Source organism: Camelina sativa, chromosome 15, assembly GCF_030686135.1.
Source record: "Camelina sativa cultivar CO46 ecotype springtype chromosome 15, ASM3068613v1".
Classification (NCBI taxonomy): domain Eukaryota; kingdom Viridiplantae; phylum Streptophyta; class Magnoliopsida; order Brassicales; family Brassicaceae; genus Camelina; species Camelina sativa.
Genome location: NC_141894.1, coordinates 11278745 through 11302907, shown reverse-complemented (window position 1 = coordinate 11302907; position 24163 = coordinate 11278745). Strand labels below are relative to the sequence as shown.

The 24163-nt window shown below is 37.4% G+C and overlaps 6 protein-coding genes, 1 long non-coding RNA gene and 1 pseudogene across 27 annotated transcripts; 3 read left to right on the top strand and 5 right to left on the bottom strand.

Moving 5' to 3' along the window:
* Positions 1-1006: 1006 nt before the first annotated feature.
* Positions 1007-2739, bottom strand: LOC104748380 (uncharacterized). The gene has a single exon (XM_010470032.3). It carries the CDS (start codon positions 2650-2652, stop codon positions 1189-1191), a length of 1464 nt encoding a protein of 487 aa, XP_010468334.2. The 5' UTR covers positions 2653-2739; the 3' UTR covers positions 1007-1188.
* Positions 2740-2778: 39 nt separating this feature from the next.
* On the bottom strand, positions 2779-4921 carry LOC104746515 (nifU-like protein 4, mitochondrial). The gene is made up of 6 exons (XM_010468014.3): positions 4509-4921; positions 4156-4317; positions 3887-4062; positions 3386-3489; positions 3180-3291; positions 2779-3071 (listed from the first exon to the last, which is right to left on the bottom strand). Exons 1-6 carry the CDS (start codon positions 4726-4728, stop codon positions 2997-2999), a joined length of 849 nt encoding a protein of 282 aa, XP_010466316.1. The 5' UTR covers positions 4729-4921; the 3' UTR covers positions 2779-2996.
* Positions 4922-6880: 1959 nt separating this feature from the next.
* Positions 6881-8485, top strand: LOC104746513 (F-box protein ETP1 pseudogene; annotated as a pseudogene). Its single transcript, XR_015582111.1, has one exon. The product of XR_015582111.1 is annotated as an F-box protein ETP1 pseudogene (transcript).
* Positions 8486-9341: 856 nt separating this feature from the next.
* LOC104746508 (cytochrome P450 705A22) lies at positions 9342-11897 on the bottom strand. 10 transcript variants are annotated; one of them, XM_087488115.1, is made up of 4 exons: positions 11764-11897; positions 11416-11490; positions 10253-11163; positions 9342-10162 (listed from the first exon to the last, which is right to left on the bottom strand). In XM_087488115.1, exons 3-4 carry the CDS (start codon positions 11123-11125, stop codon positions 9542-9544), a joined length of 1494 nt encoding a protein of 497 aa, XP_087344241.1. In that variant the 5' UTR covers positions 11126-11163; positions 11416-11490; positions 11764-11897; the 3' UTR covers positions 9342-9541. The 10 variants fall into 10 exon arrangements, with proteins under 10 accessions (XP_087344241.1, XP_010466306.1, XP_087344242.1 ...); XM_010468004.3 differs by having other exon boundaries at positions 10253-11153; XM_087488116.1 differs by having other exon boundaries at positions 10253-11140.
* LOC104746509 (organelle RRM domain-containing protein 1, chloroplastic) lies at positions 11575-14289 on the bottom strand. 10 transcript variants are annotated; one of them, XR_015582113.1, is made up of 9 exons: positions 13602-13903; positions 13427-13524; positions 13129-13339; positions 12937-13038; positions 12778-12843; positions 12548-12625; positions 12347-12415; positions 12145-12251; positions 11575-12010 (listed from the first exon to the last, which is right to left on the bottom strand). XR_015582113.1 is itself a non-coding variant. In XM_087488120.1 (9 exons), the coding sequence occupies exons 2-9, from the start codon at positions 13506-13508 to the stop codon at positions 11924-11926; spliced, it is 816 nt and encodes a 271-aa protein (XP_087344246.1). In that variant the 5' UTR covers positions 13509-13524; positions 14150-14289; the 3' UTR covers positions 11575-11923. The 10 variants fall into 10 exon arrangements, 6 of the variants coding, with proteins under 6 accessions (XP_087344246.1, XP_087344247.1, XP_087344248.1 ...); XR_015582114.1 differs by having other exon boundaries at positions 12778-12822; XR_015582116.1 differs by having other exon boundaries at positions 12778-12857; positions 12941-13038.
* LOC104746511 (uncharacterized) lies at positions 14172-16118 on the top strand. Its single transcript, XR_015582117.1, has 5 exons — positions 14172-14596; positions 14692-14753; positions 14856-14973; positions 15207-15228; positions 15682-16118. It is a non-coding gene; the product is annotated as an uncharacterized LOC104746511 (long non-coding RNA).
* Positions 16119-18160: 2042 nt separating this feature from the next.
* LOC104785936 (uncharacterized) lies at positions 18161-20690 on the top strand. The gene is made up of 5 exons (XM_010468001.3): positions 18161-18425; positions 18844-19158; positions 19375-19579; positions 19831-20059; positions 20221-20690. Exons 1-5 carry the CDS (start codon positions 18327-18329, stop codon positions 20441-20443), a joined length of 1071 nt encoding a protein of 356 aa, XP_010466303.1. The 5' UTR covers positions 18161-18326; the 3' UTR covers positions 20444-20690.
* Positions 20642-22918, bottom strand: LOC104746506 (nuclear transcription factor Y subunit A-9). 2 transcript variants are annotated; one of them, XM_087488733.1, is made up of 6 exons: positions 22698-22918; positions 22129-22405; positions 21959-22044; positions 21794-21868; positions 21270-21434; positions 20642-21158 (listed from the first exon to the last, which is right to left on the bottom strand). In XM_087488733.1, the coding sequence occupies exons 1-6, from the start codon at positions 22698-22700 to the stop codon at positions 20844-20846; spliced, it is 921 nt and encodes a 306-aa protein (XP_087344859.1). In that variant the 5' UTR covers positions 22701-22918; the 3' UTR covers positions 20642-20843. The 2 variants fall into 2 exon arrangements, with proteins under 2 accessions (XP_087344859.1, XP_010466302.1); XM_010468000.3 differs by having other exon boundaries at positions 22150-22405.
* Between the last annotated feature and the right edge of the window lie 1245 nt (positions 22919-24163).

Below are 24163 nucleotides of genomic sequence, written 5' to 3'. Positions count from 1 at the left end.
TTTGTTCACTAGCAAAGCAGAGAGGATATGCTTGAGGAGATATCTTACTCTACTCCCATCTCTCCAGACAACGTTTCCTCTTCATCTTCCCCATCAAACTCTTGTTCTACACACCTTTCCTACACAAAGAAGAAGTGACACTAACAACTTCTTGATTCTCCAATAAATACTTAACAGTACACCACAACTTTTAACACAAAACATACATATATGATCCATATGCAACAAACTGTTGAGAGGATCTCTGTTACCTCAGTAACAAATGAGCTTGGACAACCGCCACAAGCTCCTTGCATCCTTAACTCTGTATTTTCTGTATAAATTGGTGTAATACTTGACATACGGTGTCATATAGTTGGTGGTAGTGGTGTGTATCATCCCCATATCTTCATCAAATATTGTTATATGACCAATATTAATTGCTAAAATTTGGTACTCAGGTAGTTTCTTCTCTAACTTGGCTTGTACGTTAGCTTCTTTTTTAGCAAATCCCAAAGATCTTTGGCAGAAGTGGTCTCTACTCTAGTGTCTTTCTGAAAACCAAATTTGGAAGAGATGATTGCAACATCTGGAGCGCTTTCGTGTCTTATGCCACACAATCTCTATATATTTCATAGTTAAGCTCATCAGATACAACTTCGTCTCGTAGGGTCGGAGGATTCGCCACCACCATAGCCGGCTACTCATGGGATTTCTTAAAACCTTTTGTTAAACAACCCTAAATTACGATTTTAATAATCACTAATGTAGTTCCTGACTCCTGAGGCGTGCTTAATTAATGATAAATTTTAAATACACTCCTTAACTGGGATGAATTATTTATTCCAAGGGGAATCCAATTTGGTTAAGTCTGGTTCAGTTTAACTCGGTTAATCCGGTTAATTCATTATTAACCGGTGCATGCAAAAACTATACAAGTTTCTCTTCAATGCTGGTCAACAAGAATGGTTTATGGTTTTGACTTGTGATTAGAACTAACCACGCCAAGATGATTTACCACAAAGAGTTAACATAAGCAGTACTATATGTATGTTCATATCCGAAAACAGTCACAGCATACACTACAGTAAGTAATCCAAAAATGTTTCCTCAAAACTAAGATTGATGATGCCAGACAAACTGTAAAAACTGAGTAAAACCGAACGAAATCCTCATAATAGACTGACTGACAGATGATTACTAGTAAGTCTAGCAAGTAGATGTGAGATTACCTTCAACCACCTGCAAACGCAGAAAATAGCCTCTCTCTTCCCACAAGCATTGACCAAATGATCTCCCATTTTTCTCTTCCATTATAATGCATTTGTCAGTGGACATTGCGACAATGTAGCCTGCGTTTGTCAGCTGAGAAACACTCAACACGTTTCTGTCGATCTTGGGAACAAAAAGCACATCCTTGATAGTCTTCTTTAACCCTTCCTTGGTAACGATCCTGACATCTCCCATTCCTTCAGCAAAGACAGATTCCCCGGTGATGAATTCGATCTGAGCTCTGTGTCTTCTGTCTAAAGTGGTGAAATACTTGATATGTGGAGTCATATGGTTAGTGGTAGTGTCGTATATCATCCACATATCCTTCTCAAAGGTCACACAGTCTTTGAAAACATGCCCTTTACTTCCACATCGAATACACTCTCCTCTTTCATGCCTAGATCTCATCACCCTTGTAGTAGCACTACCTTGTTTCGATTCCTTCATCTGAGCTGAGCTGATAGTACCTTCTCCTAATTCCTTCATCTCTAACTTGGCTTCTTTTAGCAAACACCTAAGATCACTGGGTGAATAGCAAACTTCTTTCACATGTGATGTTGATCCAACCACAAATCCTTTCACAATCCCACTTATGGTCTTCGCTGGTAGTGATTCAAACACATCAATAAGCTCACGAGTAGTTTCAAAAGTCAGATTCTTCACACTCACGACTTGCTTCATCACCAGAGGTGTACCATCATATGAATCTGACATGGATGTTATCCATCTGATAAAACCTTCACAATCGCGTGATGCTTGATACTCGTTTTGTTTCAAAACTTCATACAAGGTCCATTTCATTGTATATGATTCAATAAGATCAAGAAGCCGACGGATATTGTTAAAAGTAAGCTCCTGCAGACCCATGACGATGAGTTCCTCCGTTGCAGTTTCATATGAATCTGACAGCGAGATTGCCATATTGGTAATCGCCAGATAATGATGATTCGAGTCTAAACGAGGATCAACAGCGATGATACGTTCGAATTTCTTCTCCTTCTTCCCCTCTGATTTGGATTGTTCCTCGTTAGCTTCTTTTAACGAATCCCAAAGATGTTTGGCTGAAGTAGTAGTGGTGCTGTCGAGTGTCTTTCTCAAAACCGAATCGGGGAGAGAAGATTGCAAAATCTGGAGCGCTTCTTTCTCTTTTGAAAGATCTTCGGGTTGAATCGTCGCCGCCGCTAACTCTGGAATCTTCGATGGATCGGCCGGTGAGATTCCATTTTCAACAACAGCCCAAAGTCCTTTCTCTACTAGTCTAGCTTTCACTGTTCGAGCCCACAGTTCATAGTTCAGGTCATCGGAAACAACGTCTTGTTGACTAATCGGTGCCTTCGTCGCCGCCATTGCCGGCGATTGTTTAGGTTTTTTTGACTTTCTTCTCTGTGTATTCCTCCTCATCTTTGGAGAAGACGACCGGTTTTGCTCCTTTTCCTCCAACACTTTCTATTTTATTCCCAACGTGAACGAGATACTAAATACGGTTAAGTCTGATTTAGTTTAATTGGATTGATCGGTTTACAAAGATTTTTAATTAAGTCAAAAACACTCGTATTGTTTTTTACTCAGAAAATAATAAATAAAACTGTGAGAGATCTCTCAAGTAGATTTTTCAAGTGTGAGGGTTGAAGCAAAAAAACATGCACTCACTAGGAATTATTCTTCTGTACACTAAAAGAGAGAAGAGTAGATATCATATCATAGTAGAGATGAAGATAAGCTTGAGGAGTTCATCTTTTATTCTACTACTCTCTTATCTCTCCAGACAACGTTCCCTCTTCTTCATCTTCCCCATCAAACTCTTGTTCTACACCTTTCACCTGAACACAACAACCCTTTCCATTAGAAGGAGAGACAGTACCAAGTTCTTGATTCTCCAATGGTTACTTACTTAACAGAATACAGATATATTAGGTGATCTCTGTTACCTCAGATACGTAATGCATTAGCATGTTTTCGATTCCTGATTTCAAAGTAACAGATGAGCTTGGACAACCGCTACAAGCTCCTTGCATCCTCAGCTTCACTATACCGCTTTCCCTGATCAAACCCAACCAAAAGGATTTTACTCTCAAGAGATAAAAAGAAACATGTTTCATTGACCATTGCTGCAACTAGAGGGAAGTAAGCTTACGGATCAAACCCACAGTACTCAATGTCCCCACCATCATCCTGGACTGCTGGTCTGATCCGTGTTTCTAAGAGTTCCTTGATCATTGCTACAGTTTCAGAGTCATCCTTCAATCACAAAAAAAAGTTTCACCAGTGAGGGGATAAACAACAAACAACACCAGTTATTACATTATTGTCTTATCTACCAAATCTTGGTGAGGGTTGCAAAACATCAATCAATAATCAACAGAACACCATCTTTATGGGAAAATGGTATCGTTCATTCAAGTTGCCACACTCAGTTACTACATCAAGATCCTAACTCATATTCGACAGCTCGCCAAAACAAGCATAAATTCCATAAATCAAATATCCCATGTCTATATAACATTTACAGCAAATTATCATTCTCAATTACTCAACAAATGTTCAAGATCATGTTCATTCAAGGCAAAAACCAACACAAACTAAAGAAATGAAAAGCTCCCAAGGGTGATAGTGGCATGAGGGGTGTTTGGTTAACCTCGCTGATGGCAGTATCCTTGGCAGCAGCAGCTTGTGCATCCAGAAACAAAGCCTGGCCAGAAGAGTAGAAATCCATGACTGCCGCAAATATCTCAGGCTTGAGGATATCCCATGAGACATCATCTGACTTTGTTACAGTGACAAAATCAGACCCAAAGAAAACTCGACCCACACCTGCAAAAATCAAAGAAAAGAACATCCTAAATCACATATGATCGATTGGTTAAACAAACAAACAAACAGATCACACACGAGAGATAATAATACCATCAATAGAGTATATAGCCTTGGCTAATGGCGAACCCAAAGCGGAACGAACATTAGGAAAATCCGCGCTTCCAACCTCCATGACTGGTTTGTCAGGATAAAACATCAGAGAAGAAGGATTCGGAGTTGACTGTGTTTGAATAAACATCGTTCTTCTCTGCCCTGCTCAAATCACACATGAGTTTAGCTAATTAGACCCTTAAATCCACCATGTTTTTTCGAATTCATTCGTCTAAAAGACTCTACGGATATTACAAAATTGCTCTAATTTCAAGCCTGAAACAATCTAATATCTGAAAAATTCAATCTTTCTCATCGTTTTTGTGATGGAAATGATAGAAGAAGCATCATACCTCCGAGGAAGGTCCATTTCTGAGGAAGTGAAGAAGATCTCGAAGAAGAGGTAAGAAGAGAATTTGTCGCCCGAGAATCGAGTAAATTGGTCGCAGAGATGAAAAGCGAGCGACGAGATAGCACAATAGAGGAAGAAGAAACAGTACTTCCTCCAGAAACGATCTCGCGACACCCGAGTCTCGAAAGAGAAGAAGATACAAGCCTCGCAATCCCTTTCATATTTGCGTCGACGCCGAAATCAAAAGGAGCAATCGTCTGGAGCAATCAAAAGGGGACCAATAACTCGGCCTAATTAGGGTTTCGTCCTAATCGCAAAACTGACCGGAAATAAAAATAAAAACAGAGAAAGTTCTTGTGACGTCGTTGGGACTTGGTTTTGTTCGTCGGAATTATTCCTGATAACGGCGTTACCGTATTTACTAATATAATACGCCGTTTTATTGACTATTCTTTTTTTTTTTACTATATACGAGCACAGTAAAGTTGTAAAAATTTTGACTTTTCAAACTAAAACAAAACAAGAAGCAGATTTGAGGTACTCAAGATAACCTCTTCTATCAGAAAATGTACATAGCCAGCCAGTAGAAGAACTAGCATCATTACAATCTACATTGTGGGGGTATAGAAGAGGATGATAAGTCATTAATGGTATTTGAAAAATGAGATAATACTCTGCGATTTTGATTGTCCTCCTCATTAACCAAGGAACCATAGTAATGGTATTTGATTTTGAAAGTTACCATCACTGTGTCTGAACCATATTATGGCTGAGCTTGCTGCAAGCGCTGAGTAGAATCTGTGATATTGGCTGTTGCAGCTCTATCAGGATGCCAACCAGCCAGAGCTGAAGCTACAGCTTCTTGTTGTTGATAGTTATCATCATATCGATGCCAACAATCCAGAGCTTGGTGACCTTGCTTCCCACAGATCTGACATGTGGATCGTTCTCCAGAGGATGATGAACTGTGATTACCAGAACTGAACTGCTGATGAAACCCTCGATCCCGGGTTGAGAAGTTCCCACGGCTGCGGTTTCTACCTCCTTGTCCTCGAGACCTGCCACGACCTCGGTTTGCAGAGTTAGTTGTGTAGAAAGCCAAATGTGGAGAGACCTCTGGAGCGGTGACATAGCTTTGAAGCCCGTCATCATCATAGCCTTTCAGACGACGCACAATGTCTTCATAAGTTGGTTCAGGAACAGCATCTAAGGAGGTCTCAAGCGAGGTTAAAATGGCTGGCAAGATTAGTCCACACGTCATAGGAAGTTGCAGATCCAACCACCACACTGTGAATATCTTCAGACAACGAACCAAGAAGCCACGCCATGACAACTTGATCTGAACGGTTCCATGCTTGGTAGTCAGGATTTGGAGCAGTAGCGGTTTTCCCTTCATCTTGACGAACAGTAACAGTTGCTACCGGCGCAGTGAAATCTCCGGTGACAAAGCCGAGAAGACCTTGACCAGAGAGAAAAGCCTCAAACTGTGATTTCCACAGAATGTAGTTGCGTTCTGTAAGTTTCACAGTAACACAGTTAGAAATGTTTAGAGTAGGACAGGAATAGAGCTCCTCTATGGCTCTGATACCATAAAAGAAATGTACCTCGCAACAGTCTCTTGAATGCTTACTCGCAGAGATGCAAGATGTCCTTCCTTCTCCCCGTTCAAAACCTGTTGACTACATATAACATAATAAGCAATTTATACAAGGAAGATCTTAAGCAATTTATACAAGGAAGGTCTCAGGAAAAGGCCTATCTTCCCAAATACGCTGAGGAAGACATAATCTTGTTGTGTGTAACTCACAAGGCCCAAACACAAAGAATGCTTCAAGTTCTTACCAAAGATAATAACTCAAAAGATATACAACATCAGAATTTTTTTTAAGCAAAAATAATGCCAATTCTGATAATTTTGGCAGCTACAGAATATGAGTGAATGTGTGAATCCTACAGCCAAAATGTGGATAGAGGGTAAACGTCTATATCTTGAATAGCTGGGCACTCTACACCCTCTTAAACCCTCGATCTAGTCTGAAACATGACACTGCATGCCTTTTCTTTCTTGCCCTGAAGCATCTCCAGTCCCCATGCTCGTATCACCTAAGGGCTAAGACTGGTTTCTAGAACCTGGAACTCGGTTGACTTCTTGTTTGCCTGAATGGTTTGGTCTTGGCTACATCTACTACTATCATCCAACCGTTAATAATCTGCACAGAGAAAACATCACCTTAACATTTGAGAGTCAAGCATGGATTCCCCTCTCTCTCTCTCTCTCTCTCTATCAAATTCAAGATATGTCGATGGAATAAGAACAGAGAGAAAAAATAATAATAATAATAAGTTTGCTGCTGACCCACTTTATCTCTCAGTCACCCACCCACTTTCTTCTCTCTCACTTCTACGTTCCCACTCTACCTCTCTCTCAGTCACCCATCGACTTTCCTTTCTCTCACTCAGCTACCTTTTCTCTCACTATATCTAAGACGTCAAATGTACTGCTTCTCTCATTGTAATAAAATTCAAACAAACCCTTAAAAGAAAGAGCAAAAACCTAGATTTTTTTACAGCAGCTGAGAGTGAGATCGATGGCGATACCGGAGCTTCCTAACGATTTGGTAGATGAGATACTCTATCGCGTTCCAGCCACATCCCTGAAACGGTTACGAGCTACTTGCAAAAGATGGAACCGTTTGTTCAAAGAAGATAGGAAATTCGCGAGTGAGCACCGGGATAAAGCCGCAAAGGAGTTTCTATTTCTCATCAGGACAGGGAAGTACAGGATTTGTCCGTTGAGCATAACCAATCTTCCATCTGTAGAGGTAAAAAGAGAGCTTAATTCCGTTCACAATTCACGTCTATTCGGTATGAACCAAGTCTCTCACTGCGACGGCTTATTGTTATGCGTCCGCGATTTCATCACCGGCCCCACCGCATGCCAATTTGACATAGTGGTTTGGAACCCGTTTACTGGTCAAACCAGGTGGATCGAAGCCGGCAATCGTTGGGAGCCATTCCTCACATTTGTTCTCGGGTACAACAACAAGTCCTCCTTCAGTCAAAGAAGCTACAAAATTTTGTGCTTTTGGCCTGCTGGCAAAGACACAGAAATCTACGACCTTAACTCCTCTGGTTCGTGGAGGAGGACTCCTGAGGATGGTGATCTCACTCCACCAGGCTGGACCACCACTGTGATGAGTGACGACTTCGTGTCTTTGAAGGGAAATACTTACTTTTTGGCTCAGGAGAAATCAAAACCGCAACTTGGAGATTTGTCATTGCTCAGATTTGATTTCTCTACTGAGAAATCATCTCTCTTTGTGCGTCTTCCCTATCAGCGTCCAAGGTATGAAATTGTGAGACTTTCTGCTGTTAGGGACGAGAAACTTTCCTTGTTTTTACAGCCCGATGCTACATGCAAGACTGAGATATGGGTGACAAGTAAGATTGATGATGACTCCACCAAAGCGGCGGTGTCCTGGAACAAGGTCTTTGCATTGGATTTGAGCCCTCATCTTCAAATTACTGCTCAGGTAAAGTTTCTGTTTGACGAGGATAATAAAGTCGCCGTGTGTTTTGAGAGATGGAGGAATGACTACGACAACCAGTGGATCGACAAGATATTCATTTTCGGGGAGGATAATCAAGTCAATGAATTTGGTTTTGATCCGGTTGTCCCATTTCAGACAGGACCTCCGCCAGTTCCTCTTAATTACGTTCCAAGTTTGGTCCAAATCGAGCTACCTGCTGAAGACTAAAAACAACCTCTACAAGATGTGGTCTTGTAGTGTTTCTTGCTTGCTTGCTTGCTTTAAACACAGTTTTTTTTTTTAAGTATTATTATGGTCTAAACATGTCTCGTACAGCATATGTCTAACAAATAAGTGTTATGTCTTAATTCTTAAACGATACCTAGCCATGTTAAGATTCCAACATGTTCAAGAGCTGGTTGGGTAGTAACTGTCCCATCTATTTCCAGAATCTTTTCTCTTTTTAATCGGAACACCAGAAAGCAAAGATGATCCTGACTGGTGCCCTCATCTTCTTTATTCCTCTACAAACAAAATAGAGACTTTCAAAAATGTCTGCAAAGTGATTTGATACAAAGGCGGTCAGCTTCTAATACACAAACTAACGATTGTTGATTTGAGCCCTGATCTTTAGATTCGGTAAGCTTTTTGCTTGACGAGGATAAGAAAGTCGCCGTGTGTAGTGAGAGGTGGATAGAAGACGAGGACAAGTCCATCGACAAGACATTCTTTCTCGGAGAGGATAATAAAGTCAGTGAATTGGGTTTGGTCTGCTGGATACAGTTGATGCACGAAATTCGCCAGTTATTCTTAATTACGTTCCAAGTTTGGTCCAAATCGAGCTACCTGCTCGTTGCAACATTAGAAAAAGAGGTTACTAAACAAGATGTGGTATTGTAGTGTGTTCCTTGCTTGCTTTTAAACAAACAGTTTTATGATTAAAACATATGTCTAAAGAAAGAAGAAGTGTGTTATGTCTATAAATTTCAAGCATGTATATCTAATTCAATGACAAAAGTGTCTCATGTACAAAGCTCCCCTGCTCCAAGTCATTCTTTTTCAAGTAAGTTACAAATTGTACAACAACTATAAGTCATCATTACCCATTCACCTCTTAACTTGTACTACTAAGCCAAGCTGGTATGTTGCAAATATATGTATTCGTCTTTTCTCTATATCTTACAAACACACCGCTAAATCTTGCAAATATTGGACCAAAAACACAACCCACAAACTATTTAAAACTTTTGGGGCATCCAAAAGTTCCGCAAATATAGAATTGTATATATTCTATACATTCTAGCTGTGTGAAGGTTCGTTCGCATTACATAACATAGCAGGCTTTGGAACGACAGTTGAGGTACAATAGTAGTAGAATACAAAGTTTCTTTTTCTGAATTTTCAAACAGCTAGAATCATGAAGGATGATGCTTTAGCCTTCATTGATCTGAATGTTAGACTTTCAATCAAACAAACATGCAAAACGTAAACAGGAGCCAGAAGTTTACAAAAAGGACAGGCTTCGAGGAACTGGAGTGCACTTAAGGGGATGTGCCATGGTAAGGGTCAGTCCTTCAAAAGTCTCTTCCATGTCGACCTTATCTCCTTTGATTCCCCAGTCAAAGCATTGCACCATCACTCCAATCGCAGCTCCTATGAAAACAGAAGCTAGATTTGATCCAGGACAGCCTCTCCTCCCGCCGCCGAAAGGAATGTACTTCTGTGCTTCCTCTCTCTCGTCTTCTTGTCCTAATCTTGAAGAACCTAGAAACCTATCTGGCTTGAACTCATTAGGTTCTTCCCAGGAATCAGGATCTCTCATCCAAGCATAAGCATTAATAACAAGAAATGTCTTCTCCGGAATGTAGAACCCTTTGATCTCACACCATTCTTGGAACTTCCTCGTCAGGAGAGGAAATGGTGGGTGCAATCTTAGTCCTTCCTTAACAACCGCTTGCAAATAAGGAAGGTTTGGTATATCTGTTTCTTGAATCAACCTTGATGTCCCTACAACAGAATCAATTTCTTCTCTCAACCTCTCAAAAACGTCAGGGTTGTTAATGATCTCAGCCATTGTCCATTGTGTTGTTTGCACTGAGGTATCAGTGCCTCCCACGAAAAGCTCCTGCATTGAAAAGACTCGGAACAGTTAATAAGTAATGTTTATTTCGGATCCTCCTCATATATGAAATCTGACACAATGGAAAACATTTACCACGAAAAACGACTTGATATGATTCCTAGTGATCTTATACTCTGCGTTTTCGTCTGCATAAGCTGCCAACAACACATCCATCATATCCGTATCTTTATGCTCCTCGTCCAGTTTCTCTTTGTGTTCCACAAGAATCTTCTCTAGCAGCTCATCGAATTTGTTGGAAACATCCATTATATCCTTCTTGAACAGTGGGATCCCGAGCTTCTTAAGTGGTCTGCGCAGTACAGATGCGAAGAAAATCTTCTTCGCCAAGGCATATGATTCCCCCACCAAGCCCCTGACTCTCTCTGCCTCACCATTCTCCTCTGAGAAACTTCTTCCCATGCTCATCCTGCACAAGATGTTGTTCATGAGCATCGTCGCTTCCTTACCGATCTCAACGTTCTCATTCTTCCTGGCCTTATCGAGAATTCTGTTGTAAAACCGTTGTAGCTCTTCAGCACGAACTCCTCGTGACCGCTCCAACACCTGAGGTCGGAGCAGCTTAGTGACGATGATCTTCTTCACGAACTTCCAGTAATCACCATAGGGAGCGTAGACAAAGCCAGAAGATCCGAACACGAGGGACTCATCTATCGCAGCAGCACCACGGGATGAGATGTTCACGTCCTGGGACCTGAAGATCTCATCGGCCACTGAGGCTGAAGAAACAAGGATGATGGGGATGTTAAAGACCCGGAGGTGGAGGAGGGGTCCATACTTGGAAGAGATTTTCTGTAAAGACTTGTGGGATAGAGAAGAGAGGAGAAGGTGAAGATGACCGATTATTGGAAGTGATGGTGGGCTCGGAGGTAGATCACAGCCTCGTGAGTCCTTCGGTTTCTTGAAAACGAGAGTGTAACAGACGATTGAGAAGAGGCATAAGAGCATGTAGATGAAACAGCTCTGAAAGTCAACGCTGATAAACGCTGCCATTATTGCTCCAAAGTGAAGATAATCAAGAATCCATTAATATAAAGTATGACCTATTCATGCTTTGTTTATTACATTAAAAAATGCTCTCTCTTTGGGAAAACGTCAAGTAAACTCAAATCGGAAGTTGACATTGGTTATCAAATTGATAATATCAATAATTAAATATTTAATGTTCAGACCCTCCCAAGCTGACAAAACAACGAAACAGAACGATTCAAAATTGACTCACAGTGTAAGCAATGTACCTCATAACAGTCTCTTGAATGCTTACTCGCAAAGATGCAAGATGTCCTTCCTTCTCCGCGTTCAAAACCTGTTGACTACACATAACATTATAAGCGATTTATACGCTGAGAAAGGCATAATCTTGTTGTATATAACTCACAAGGCCTAAACACAAAGAATGTTTCAAGTTCTTACCAAAGATAATAACTCACAAGATATATATCACAATTGTTTTAAGCAAATGTTGTTCTTCGCACTATTTATAGAAGAAGCAATTTTTGTGTATTTCAAGTTCCTAAATGGCTAGAATAATGCCAATTCTGATAATTTTGGCAACTACAAAAGATGAGTGAATGTGCGAATCCTACAGCCAAAATGTGGATAGAGGCTAAACTTCTATCTTGAATAGCTGGGCACTCTTCACCCTCTTAAACCCTCGATCTAGTGTGATACATGACACTGCATGCCTTTTCTTTCTTGGCCTGAAGCATCTCCAATCCCCATGCTCGTATCACCTAAGGCTGGTTTCTAGAACCTGGAACTCGGTTGACTTCTGTTTTGCCTGAATGGTTTGGTCTTGGCTACATCTACTACTATCATCCACCCGTTAATAATCTGCACAGAGAAAACATCACCTTAATCTGAGAGTCAAGCATGGTTTCCCCTCTCTCTCTCCATCACATTAATGTTCAGATTTTACTTCCAGTAGATATAAAATAAACACTAGGATCTCGAAAACATAGCTTTACCTTTCCATTCATCTCTTTCAGTGCAGCGCTTGCAGCTTCCTCTGTCGTGTACTCTAGAAAGGCATAGCCTTTTGATCTCTTTGATATCTTGTCCATAATTATTTTGACTGCAGATGAAAATTACAGGCTGTTATTATCTATCTTTTTCTCAATAATATCTTTGACCTTTAAATGAGAATATGGGATAGGAAATCATGAATACCTTCCACTAGTTCACCAAACCCTTCAAATGCTGCACGTAATGTCTTCTCAGATGTGTAAAACGACAGTCCTGAACCCAAAATACATGATCTATCAGTAAATGTTATCTTCTGAACGAACTTCATTCGTAAATTAAGAATTTAAGCATGCATTGGGAGAAGCATGAGTTTTATACCAAAAGCATGCATAAGTGTTAGCATACCAGTTATAAACAATTTCTTCGTCTTAATGGGAGGAGACTCTGAATCATCTTGATCTCCTGAATCTTGTGTACTATCGCCTTTTGGAAAAGAAAAGAGAGCCAAAGTTATTACAATGTGAAAATTTTAACACATTTATTGTCATCAATTAAGCTAAAGGTGAGATTTGCAAAGATTCTAAACAATATTGTAGCACATTGTTTCAATCCGAAGATCAGTATCCAAGACATACCTTCATAGTCTTTGTTTAGTGACTCGAAACTGTTATCAGGAACAACTGCAAGAACAGCAGGTACACCTGCATCAATCAAACTTTATCTCTTCATCTATTAATTAAATCCATAAACAAGTCAACAAACATTGTTGTCTGGTTTCCATTTGACAAACTCACAAACCAGCTAACTCCACAGCACTATTCTCATCGAGATCACAACAAAATCCGAAATCAGACTGCCAGGAAACATGATAAAGACACATCTGTGCATCCTTTTCACTGCAAATAAGAACATGCTATTAAAATCTGAAGAACACAGACAGACAATAGCTTCCTCAAGGCAAAATCAAGCAAGAAACAGAAACTCACTTCCACAAAACCTTGGATAGCAACTGAACACAATGATCAACCATCTGCGCTTTAGTAACAATCCCAACTCCTGGCTTATCTATTCGTACCATCCAATGTTTCACTGTCCCATGATCAAACAAGGAAACAACTTTCTGATTCCCAATACCATAATTCCTCTTCTCTGAACTATAACCTGCTTCAGGTCTAACAGATAATACTCCAGGTAAACCTAAAGTTTCCACAGAAAACCCAATTAAAAACACCAACCATACGAAACAGAATCTGAAATTCTCAGTGATATAATAATAATACTCACTCACGAGCTGGCGTGAAGCATCTTCGTCGATATGACAACAAAACCCGAAATGGGTATCAAAGGAAGCATCATATATACTCATCTGCGCATCTTTTTCACTGCAAACAAAACAACTAACAGTAGTAAGAAAGGAAGAAACTTCGAATCACAAAAGCTCAAAAAGAAAAGAACCTACTTGCCCAACACTTTGGCAAGAATCTCGACATAATAATCAACGATATCGGATTTGGAAGAAACCCATTGTGGAGGTTTGTCCAATAACACCATCCAATATGTGTTTTGAGTAGGAGTAGTAGAAGAAGGAGGTGCGGAAATTGCAGAAGAGGATGAGACGACGAGTTGTGATGATGATGACAAAGTTTTCCAAAAAGTCCCGAACTTTAAGTTGGGAGAAGAAGATGAATGGAAGAATCGGATTTGTGAGGAAGAGTTGGAGATTGGGAGGAAGAAAGAAGTGGAAGCAATAAGAGCTTCCATGGCAAGTCGCTTTGTTTCCTCTACTCTTTTTCTCTGTTATTTATTTCTTCGGTACTGAAGAAAAGGTTAAACCAGGGGACTTTAGGAATTAGGAAGTGGATAAGTTAAAAAGCTAAACCTTAATTTACATATCTATATATACATTTTCAGAAACATTTATGAAAAAATTCCTGAAGTTCTAACTTATTTACAGAGAATGCTACGAGAGAAAAAAAAAATCGGATCGGGTAAAAAAAACACGCGGACCTTTTACGGGTGGTGTAAACCTAATAATTTTTTTTCTTCTTCTGCCGTCATCGTTGTTGAAACCATTTGCAGAGATTTTGTTCTTCTTTGTGCTTCCTTTCTCGAGATTTACTTCTCTCATCATGAGAGCGTACCATTGTCGCAAAAAAAATCTTCTAGGAGAGGGTCATTAAAGGTATTTAGAGAAAAGACTAAGGAGAGAACTGGATATATCTTCAAAGAGAGAATTAATTTAGTCGATGAATTAAGGGAGAAAGGTGAAGACGAGATATGCGATTCAGAATCAGAAGAGGAAATTAGGGATTTGGACACGAACGAAGCTGGAAAGAAGCGACCAGTTCTTGAGACAAGTGGTGAGGGGAAAAAGAAAAAGAGAGATAAGAAGAGGAACATGAAGAGTGATGATTTAAACAATTTTTTTTTGGTTCCATGAACAAGACAAAGAAGGTAACTCTCTTTTTCTTAGTAGAATTTATATTGAGGTAACTTTGCAATGTACGTCTTGTGTTTAATTGGTGACACTGTTTTTTTTTCGTCCCTAGGAATTAGGCAATAAAAGAATAATTTGATCAACTTCGTGCATAAAACCAGAGACTATTGCGAAGTATGATACTCTCCAAACATTTTTCTGTGTTCTTGCAACTTTTTGCAAGGAACTAACAATTGTCTTTGGCTTGGTGTTGTTGTTATGTGTTGCTCTTTTTAGGATAAAAAGTAGAGATGTTGTCTTTTGTTATGTTTACCAGTACAAGGATAATCATAATGCTCTTGGTAGAGCCGACGGGAGCAGACTCTATGTATTGACGACATACGACTTTGCCCTGGTAAGTTAAAGTTTTGTTTTGAAACGTTTACGATTATTAGGTGTAGGCGTTTTATTATTTTTAGTTTCAAAATTTAGTTTTGTTTCATACTCAATCTAAACAGCTCATCAATCACTTTGGTTAATTTTGTTTCGTATTTACTCTGTGATTTGCTAACAATTTGTGTTTCCTCTATATATGCTGCCTCGGTTTGCAACCGGATCTTCTTTTATCCCGGATTGCATATACATTAGCAAGAGACGCCGACTTGCAACAGTGAGTTATTCTTTCTACTTTTTGACCTCTCAAATTAGTTTGTTGTATAAAAATTGATCTCAGTATACATTAACCAAAAAATCAAATTAGTTAGTTTCTATTGCTATAGCAAGTATGTGATTAGGTATAAAACCAAAAAATCTGTTATTTGGTTGGGAGGAATTGATGTTATTAGATAAAACAAAAGTTTTAGTAAATATCTTTAAAAAATTGGATAATCTTTGATGATGTAATGTAAATTATTATCTTGAAAATATTGGTGAGAGAAGCCAACCTTGATTAGCTTGATCTTTGAAGATATTAGGCCAGATTTTTAAAATAAGTTGATAAGATATGCTATAGAAATGTTTTGATAATGGTGCTTGTGTGATTGTTTCCATTTTCATCGTGTCCTTACTCTCATATTCATCTCTACTTATTTCATATTATCAACCCAAACTTTTACAATCGCAGGTTATTAGATATATATAGGTTACTATTCCATCTGATGGACTCAGCAACGGGTTACGCTCGATCCTCCGTTAAAGACGTTCAGTATTACAAGACTTGGAGGACAACACCGGAACAAGCATGACTCCGTTGTGCATCTTAAACATCTCCCCAGCGGAATCGTAGCTCAGGCCGTCGAGGATCGTTCGCAGCATAAGACTCGTGCTTCTGCTCTGAATTAATTGGAGTTTTCTTTTTCTTGCTAATTAAGTATAGGGAGTCATTCAAGAAGAGAGCAAAAAAAATTACGTTATGCTCGATGGAATAATGCAGAGCCTAATAGAAGATAGGGTTACCTCTATGAATGGCATACATGACTATACAATGTGAAAATTTCCAGTTCCATGTGTCCTGACACAAGAAGCTGTTTTACCTATATTAAGTTTTCATGTTATTCGTTACTTTACTACGAAATAATTTAACCACATGTCTTTAACAAAAAAAACTTAACCACATGTATCAATAATAGACTCAAGTATATACCACTCTTAGAGACACATAGTGCTACAAGTACTTGAAAAGTACCTTTACTGCTTAGCAAAAGCGATTTTAACCTATCATATTATTTTGTGTTTGTTCATTTTTTTATATTTACTTTTCAGTTCATCTTAGCAAAATGAGAGGAAAGAAAACTTTTAAATAATATAATGAATATTTACTCTAATAAAAATATTAAAATAACACGGAGCGAAATTATATGGTGGAAATAGGTTGGTTCTATATTAATATAAATTTAAATTATTACTAACTTAATGATACACAGGTAAATATTTATTTCATTATTTTGCTATGATCAATATTAGAATATTAGATATATTTAAGTAAATTGATTAAAGTTTGATCATGTAAAAACAAATTATCTTGCCGTAAACTGACGGTTAAATCCTATAATTAACAATCAAATACAATTATATAATAACAAACAAAATTTATAAATAATAACAACTTAAATCTTAAAAATTTTAGTTTTAAAAGATAGTCCCGCGGTGTACCGCGGGTTAAAATTTAGTTAAGTTACAAAAGTTAAATTATTTTCAAATGATAATCAGGAAAAAAAAATTCAAATGATAATATATGTAGAATTGTTATAGTTGTGAAGATGTTTTATATACATACTTCCTCTGTCCCTCCCTTATCAATTGATGTTTTGGAATATTTTTTATTCTAAAAGGATTAATTTTCTACAATTTTGAATTAATTAAAGTTAATATTTTGTAAACTTCAAAAAATAATTATTGAAAACATTTAAATTTCTAAACTGTTTTTGGTCTACAATAAAATAATATCTTTTTAGTGAGAAAAAAATAATTTATTTTAAATCAATAATTATTATTTTCTTAAAATATGTAAAAACTTGTAAACATCAATCTTTTGGGGGACAGAGGAGTATTTGCTTAAAAGTTTTTGAATTCTTTTTATACGGTACAACTCAATCTTAAAAGGTAAAAGTATCATTAAAATCCCCAAGTCTACACATTTTCGTTGATTTAAAGGTCAAACTATGCTTTTGGAGGGAAAAAATACCAATTATTTGTTAACTTCCAAATAAATAGCAAACACTCATTGACTTAGCCTTTTGAGGCACAACGTTAAGTGGTCAAACAGATAAATTAAACGGAGTTAATTATCCGTTAACAAAATTCGTTAATAGCAAAATGACGTTGTTTATAACACCCTAAGACCCCCAAATTGAGAAATCGATTCTCAATTTTCCCAATTCATAAACCCTAATCGAACATGATATATTCGATGACGAGAAGATTCTAGATTTCTTTTTGTTATACAACGGAAGAACGGTCGACCAGAATTCTCTTCAGTTCTCGGTGTAAAGATCGTTACACCGGCTCCACAAACATACTTCGATGGCACTCCACGGTCGAACAAAGCTACCACTGATGTCTTTGAGCTAGAACTCATCTCGTCAAGTCGAAGAAGAAGAGTGAAATCGAAGAAGAAAAGAGAAATTAAAGAAGAAAATATAAATTGAGATCGATTAGGGTTTGTGAATCGGAGAAATTGAGAATCAATTTCTTAATTTGAGGGTTTTAGAGTGTTATAAACAGTGTCGTTTTGTTATTAACGGATCTTATTAACGGATAATTAATTCTGTTTAATTTCTCCGTATGACCACTTAATGTTGTGCCTCAAAAAGCTAGGTCAACGAGAGTTTGCGATTTATTTGGAAATCAACAAATAATTGGTGTTTTTCCCCTCCAAAAGCAGAGTTCAGGTTTTAAATCAACGAAAATGTAGATTTGGAGATTTTAATGACATTTTCCCGATCTTAAAATGTGAAACATTTGAAGATTTTCATAAATACATTTCAAAAATATTCAAACCTAATAATAATAGTCTACGTTATTTTACAAGCATCTTTGGTAATAAATCTTAGTACTATTGACTATTTAACAAGAGATTAACACACTGATAATCCAATGCCTAATATAAACCGGTTTTTGCAATCTGAATTCTACGGTTTACCAAGAAAACCAGATTTTTTAATTTTTGTTATAACAAAACAAAATATTTTTGGATCTGTAAACAAAAAAAAAAAAATTGGGAAAAAAAAACTCTCCGACTCGAAAGAAGAGGGAGAGAGAGAGAGAGAGATGAAGAAGTCGGTCGGAGCAGAGAAGAAGAGAGTTAAACGATCATCGGGATCTGCATCCACCTCCGTTAGAGATTCTGGTTCCGATGCTCAACCTAGGGTTCTCTCTCCTCTTTCTCATTTTTTTTTTCTCTGATCCATTTTGTAAAATTGTGTTCTTCTTAGGTTACGTTTTCTTAAGTTTGATCTGTTTCAGTCTCTGATGAAGCGTAAGACCTCTGATTATATGAATTAATGGAATTTTTCATGATTAATTTTTTGCTAAATTGTATGTGAATGCGCATAAATGTGTGTTCTCTTTTGGATTTTTTGAGCATATTTTACTGTTTTGTGGTTATGTGAGATGTGAAATGTACCTGAGGAATGTTAAAATTGATTCACTGATACGGCCAAAGTTTGTTTTTTTAAGGTCTTGGTAAAGTGAAATGATGATCCTTTTTTGATGATTACGTTTAAGTTAATGCTTTGTCCATATGCTTAATTTTGTTTCGTTTTTACATTGTCATTTCCTTTACTAGAAGCAAGCTGTGAAGAAGGATACGTTTCAGTTGTTTGCTGAGAAAGTTAGAGATCACAAGGGTTTAGAATCCAGATGGGCTGTTATGGAGCAAGCACGAGTTGAATACTTTAGAGGCAAAGATTTTGTGAGCTTCATGAAGAATAACCCTGATTTTAAAGAGATTCTGGAAGAAGATAAAGACCTCGATACAGACGATATTGCCAATGTTTTGTTGGGAAAGAACCTTTTGGTCCGCTGTGATCGTGTTACTAAAACCCTTCGTCCTGGGAAGAAAAAGCTCTCTACCTGGCCTGCTCATCTCGAGATTTTCCGTGTAAGTTGATTTTGGGATTGGCTCTTTTCTTTTTATCTTCCAACTGCGTATTCTCCGTATAGGTTGAAGTTACTTTCTTAGAGAAAACTTGCTGTTGAACTTGTTGTCTTGTCATATTTTCATTCCTCTTTAGTTCTTGTTTTTTTTGGTGAAGATATGCATTCATTAGTGCAAGTATTTCAGCGTTTTGATTTCATTTTTCTCTTTTTAACGCAGGATGATCAATCTTTCTCTGAAAATGATGCCTTTTTTGCATGGACCTTCGAAAAACGACATCCACTATGGCAAACACTTTTGTCCTTCTTCTGGCCTGTATTGACTCTCGCAATTTGTTTGTTTCCTGTGTACCCACACCGTTGCAAACTAATTGTACTCTACTCATGCGCGGGCATTCTTTTGATGATTCTCTCTTTGCTTTTCGGTAAGCTCTTCACATATAAACTGGTTGATGTGGGTTTGGGAGTGTTCTTTCATCCGTTATTGGCTCTACATTTGGTTTTCTTTTACCATTGACAATTGTTAGATTAGCAAATTACCACTATGCAATGCTAGACATTGATTTACTAGATATGGATTCCTAACTGATTCAGGTCACCAATTAGGGGGCCATATACTTATGTAGTTTTAACTTGGTTTATACTAAGATTAGTCCGTCTGGATTTCCTATTGCAGTGAGAGCAGTTGTTTTCGGTGCTATGTGGATTCTTTTGGGAAAGCGTGTCTGGGTCTTCCCTAACATTCTAGCCGAAGAAGCCACATTGAAGGAACTGTTCCGTTTCTGGCCAAAGAAAGACGAGGAAGAACCACCCAAGTGGACATCTCGACTTTTCTACACAGTAGTGGCTATTGTTGCTGTCATGTTGCTTAGGCACCATGCCCCTGATGAAGCTGCTCGGGCCAGGTATACACTCACTCCCTTCTTATCCACCTATATATATCGCTTTAAACCGCTTTAAAAGAAATTTGTTATCCTGCTTAGTAGAACATATATAATCGCTTTAGGTTCGAGTTTTGGATTTGGTTGCAGTAGAGATTGAATTGTGATGAGTTTTGTTCATACAGGTACCAAAGAAGGATGTCTAACATCATTGATGATGTCCTAGAGTGGTCACCAAAGCTAGCACTTTCTGGTTTGATGGAGAATCAGCAACCTGTGAACATAACAGATGCGGCAAACAACTCCTCAGATGCAGCAGGTCCTGACCAGACTGAAGATGCTGACCTAGATGAAACTCAAGGCGAGGAGGAAGCTGATGGTTGGACTGACCCTGATCTAAAACCATAAAAACAAATATAGAAACGAAAGTTCATTGTAACAAATAAGTCAGCTTAAGTGACCAAGACGAGGTGAGTTCTTATAAGAAAGTCTTGAAAGATTTTGTGGTACTTTTTACTCTTTCATTTTGGCACACTCTGGAATTTTAGTTTTCAGTCACATAGTTTTGTATCTAAAACTTCAAATCTCAGACAAAAGCTCTATCAGTTGCTAAGAAATGTTTACTTAATACTTAAGAGAGAGTTGACAAAGAAAAGCGGCAACCGTTGAAGTATTCCAAACTGAAAAAAAAATAAAGACACAAAGCTAAAAGTATTTGTACAAGATAAGAAGAAAAAAAACTCTTGAATGGCTGCTACCAAATAAGCCAACAAAGAGAAAGCCAAGAATGAATTGCCGCCTTGTGAGGTCATTTGATGGCTAGACGAGCTTGAGAAGGATGGTTCGAGGAAAGGCTGTTCCATTGCTGCCCTGAACACTCTCCTTCTTCCCTTCTATTATAAGCTGAGCTCTGCATCTCATCTCCCTGAGGTGTTCTATACTCAACATTCCAAGCTTCACCTTGATCAGAATTAGATGACGTCGGGGACTGAGTAATACTACCATTGCTCTTTTCTTTGGCTTTGCGCTGTGAAGCTTCGGTGTTGGTTTTCTTTGCAAACCGTCCTCCAGTACCCCTTGGTCTCCTCATAGCATGTTGATGCCGAGATTCATGTAGATAAGGCTGTGGACCACGCAAACAAAGAAAAAGATGCATTAAGCAGTGTAATGCATTCACATTGGGATCAGAAAGCTCTCAGGAAACTAATACTATTCATGAAAACACGCAATTTACCTTTCTGGATTTTATTAGCTTCTTCTCTAACTCGGCCTTGGCGCGTGCCTGCCTTCGCCTCAGAATCGCCTGGTACTGTTTAGCATTCACGAAAACTGGTTCTTGTGCTATCTCAGGAGGCAGTGGCATTCTTGAATGAGGCATCCCACCATATGGAACAAAACCCTGACAGGGAAAGTGTTATTTATCAGAAACTCACATAGAAACTTAACAAAATAAAACAGCCATAGAAACCCTGTCGACAACCAAATGCATTTCCCAATCTCTCCAATATTAAACTGCAACTTTAAATCATAATAGATATCAAGAACAGTGTTAGGCACTTATCATCATGCTAGACTTCAAAGAACCTACAACTGCTAGGATATTATTAACCTGCAATCTCACGATTCACATCCCAATAGCAGCCATGAATTATGGATCCAAACATGTCAAATGATCAAATCAAATAGTCTCAACAGAGAAAATTAGCTGAGGCTTCAGAAAAAGCTTATAAATTATTTGGAAACAAGAGTCACATATACCAAGGGATGATGTCCATAAGCTCCAATCACTCCTGCATAATAAGGATCCTGGTATGGATTTGAGGATGTCCATCCCTGCATGATTCATAAACCAAACAAAACTGTTAGCAACCATAGCTAAAATTTCCATTAAAAAATTGATATATACATATCAGCTAAACTTACAACTGTGTGGCCAACAAGTTGAGGGTGAGGAGGTTGATTAATACAGGGATGCATAGGTTCTTGATTTTTATCACTGTAATCTCCAGCTGCAAACCAAAATAAACCAACAACACTTGGGGTGATGGAGAATTCAAAACAATTATAAGCAAACCCACAAGAGCGTAGCGCACCAAGAGAGCAAATCAATGCACCTGACTGAGGAGACGTTGCCACATTTGATTCCTTGTTAGCCTTATCATCTCTATTGAAAGGTGATTTCGGACCATTTGATTCCAATGCTATAGACTTAGAAAGTTTATCTCCAGCTTCCATAACAGAATTCGCATTGCAGGCAGCTGCAGCACGCTGCCAAAGGTTTAAACTATTTATAGAAGACGACGATGCTCGATGAACCTCTGAATCGTTCTTTTCCCCACTGTTAGATTTTGAATGCATGTCTTCAATTCCCTATACGAAACCCAACTGTTAGTGATAAATTAACGACTACCTAATCCAAACAGAACAGCAACAACAAAAAAAATCAAAACTTTAGCAATTTTGACTCCTCACAATACTCAACGAAAGGAACAAGCAAAACCCAGAAACGTTCGAAGGTAGAATTCACCAAATCAGACTTAAATTTCGAAACTTTGAGAATTTTGAGAGAGGAAGAACAGAAGAAGACAAAAACCCTAGAAGGAAGGTATAAGCAGCTTCATGCAATCTAAAAAACAACGATTTAAATAAAGAATCAACATACCATTCAATCTAAAAACGTAGGAGACCGTCTCGGAGAGAGGAGGCGTTCCACGGTGATTTGAAGAATACGGTTCCGCCTTTGGAAGATGGAACGATCTGAGGAAGTTTCCAGTCAGAGGAAGGAAGGAACAAAAGAAAAAGAAATAAAAAAAGGGAACCAATTTTTATGGAATTGAATTTAATGTATTATTTAATATTTTTGTTGTTGTATTTGATCGTCGTAGGAGGAACTACACAAAGTATTTAAGTTTTTGTTCTGTTTTGAATCTTGGTTGACACGTGCTGTCCACGTGAACGGCGGCAACACATCACTTTTTCAACTTATTTATTGGCTTTGGATTCGAATATGAATTTATTGAATAGAATAATAATTCGAGTATTGTTTAGTTTCTCTGGGCTTATTACGGGAATAAGGCCTTATATTGTGCAGGCCCAACATCTTAACATTTTATCATTCTTGTTTAACATCTATAACTTTGTGTTGATTGAGTAATCAGATATAAAAAAAAAAAAATTAGTGGCAGTTATTGGTTTGAGATTTAAATAGAGCTTTAAATATTTTAAATGTTATGAAGATTCTGTTGTTATTAGATAAAGATTTTGTTAAAGTTTAATGTTATTAGTTTGTGATTTATAAAAAGTCATTTAAAATCTTAACAATTTTGGTTATTAGATTCAGACTTTTATAAAGTCATTAAAAGTTTTATATTATTTAATTAAAACAAAAAAATTTAAGATTGTTAATGAATGTAATTATTATGTTATTGGTTCATGATTTTATATATTTTCTTTACAAAATAAAATCATAAAAATATCACAAAATTACAGAGATTATTTAGAGCATTTTACAAGATTTTAGAAAACTAATCAACAAAACTCTATACTACTTTTTAGTAATCTTTAAAAATCTTTCGTTATTCACTTTTGATGATTTTGTTGAAGTGTTCAAAATTCTTTATAAATTAGAAACATATATACAAAAAAATTTTAAAGAAAATACCTAAAAAATACCACTAAAATAACTTATTAGGTATTTGTTTCAAAAGTACCATCATTAGGTTTTTTCCAAAGATATCACTACAAATCTTTTTAAAGGTTTATAACTTAAAAAACAAATATAGGTTGTTGTTTAGTATCTTGGATATACGGTTTAGAGTTTGGTTTTTATGGTTTATTTTTGAAAGGTTAAAATGTAGTTTTAATTTTTTGTATTTTTGGAAAAAACTTATTTTACTGGTATATATGAGAATTAGAATTGCTTATGAATAAAATAAAGAAAAATATTTTATTTAAAAGAATATGTGATTAATAACTTTTTGTAAAATGGAGTTATTGTACTTTATCAATTAAAAATTAAAAATACAGTCATCATGATATGTTGTTTTTTTTGTTCTTTGTGTCAAATCTTTCTTCTCCGTTTTTCTCTTATCCTCTGAGTCGTTTCTAAGGAATCAATTAGCTTTACAA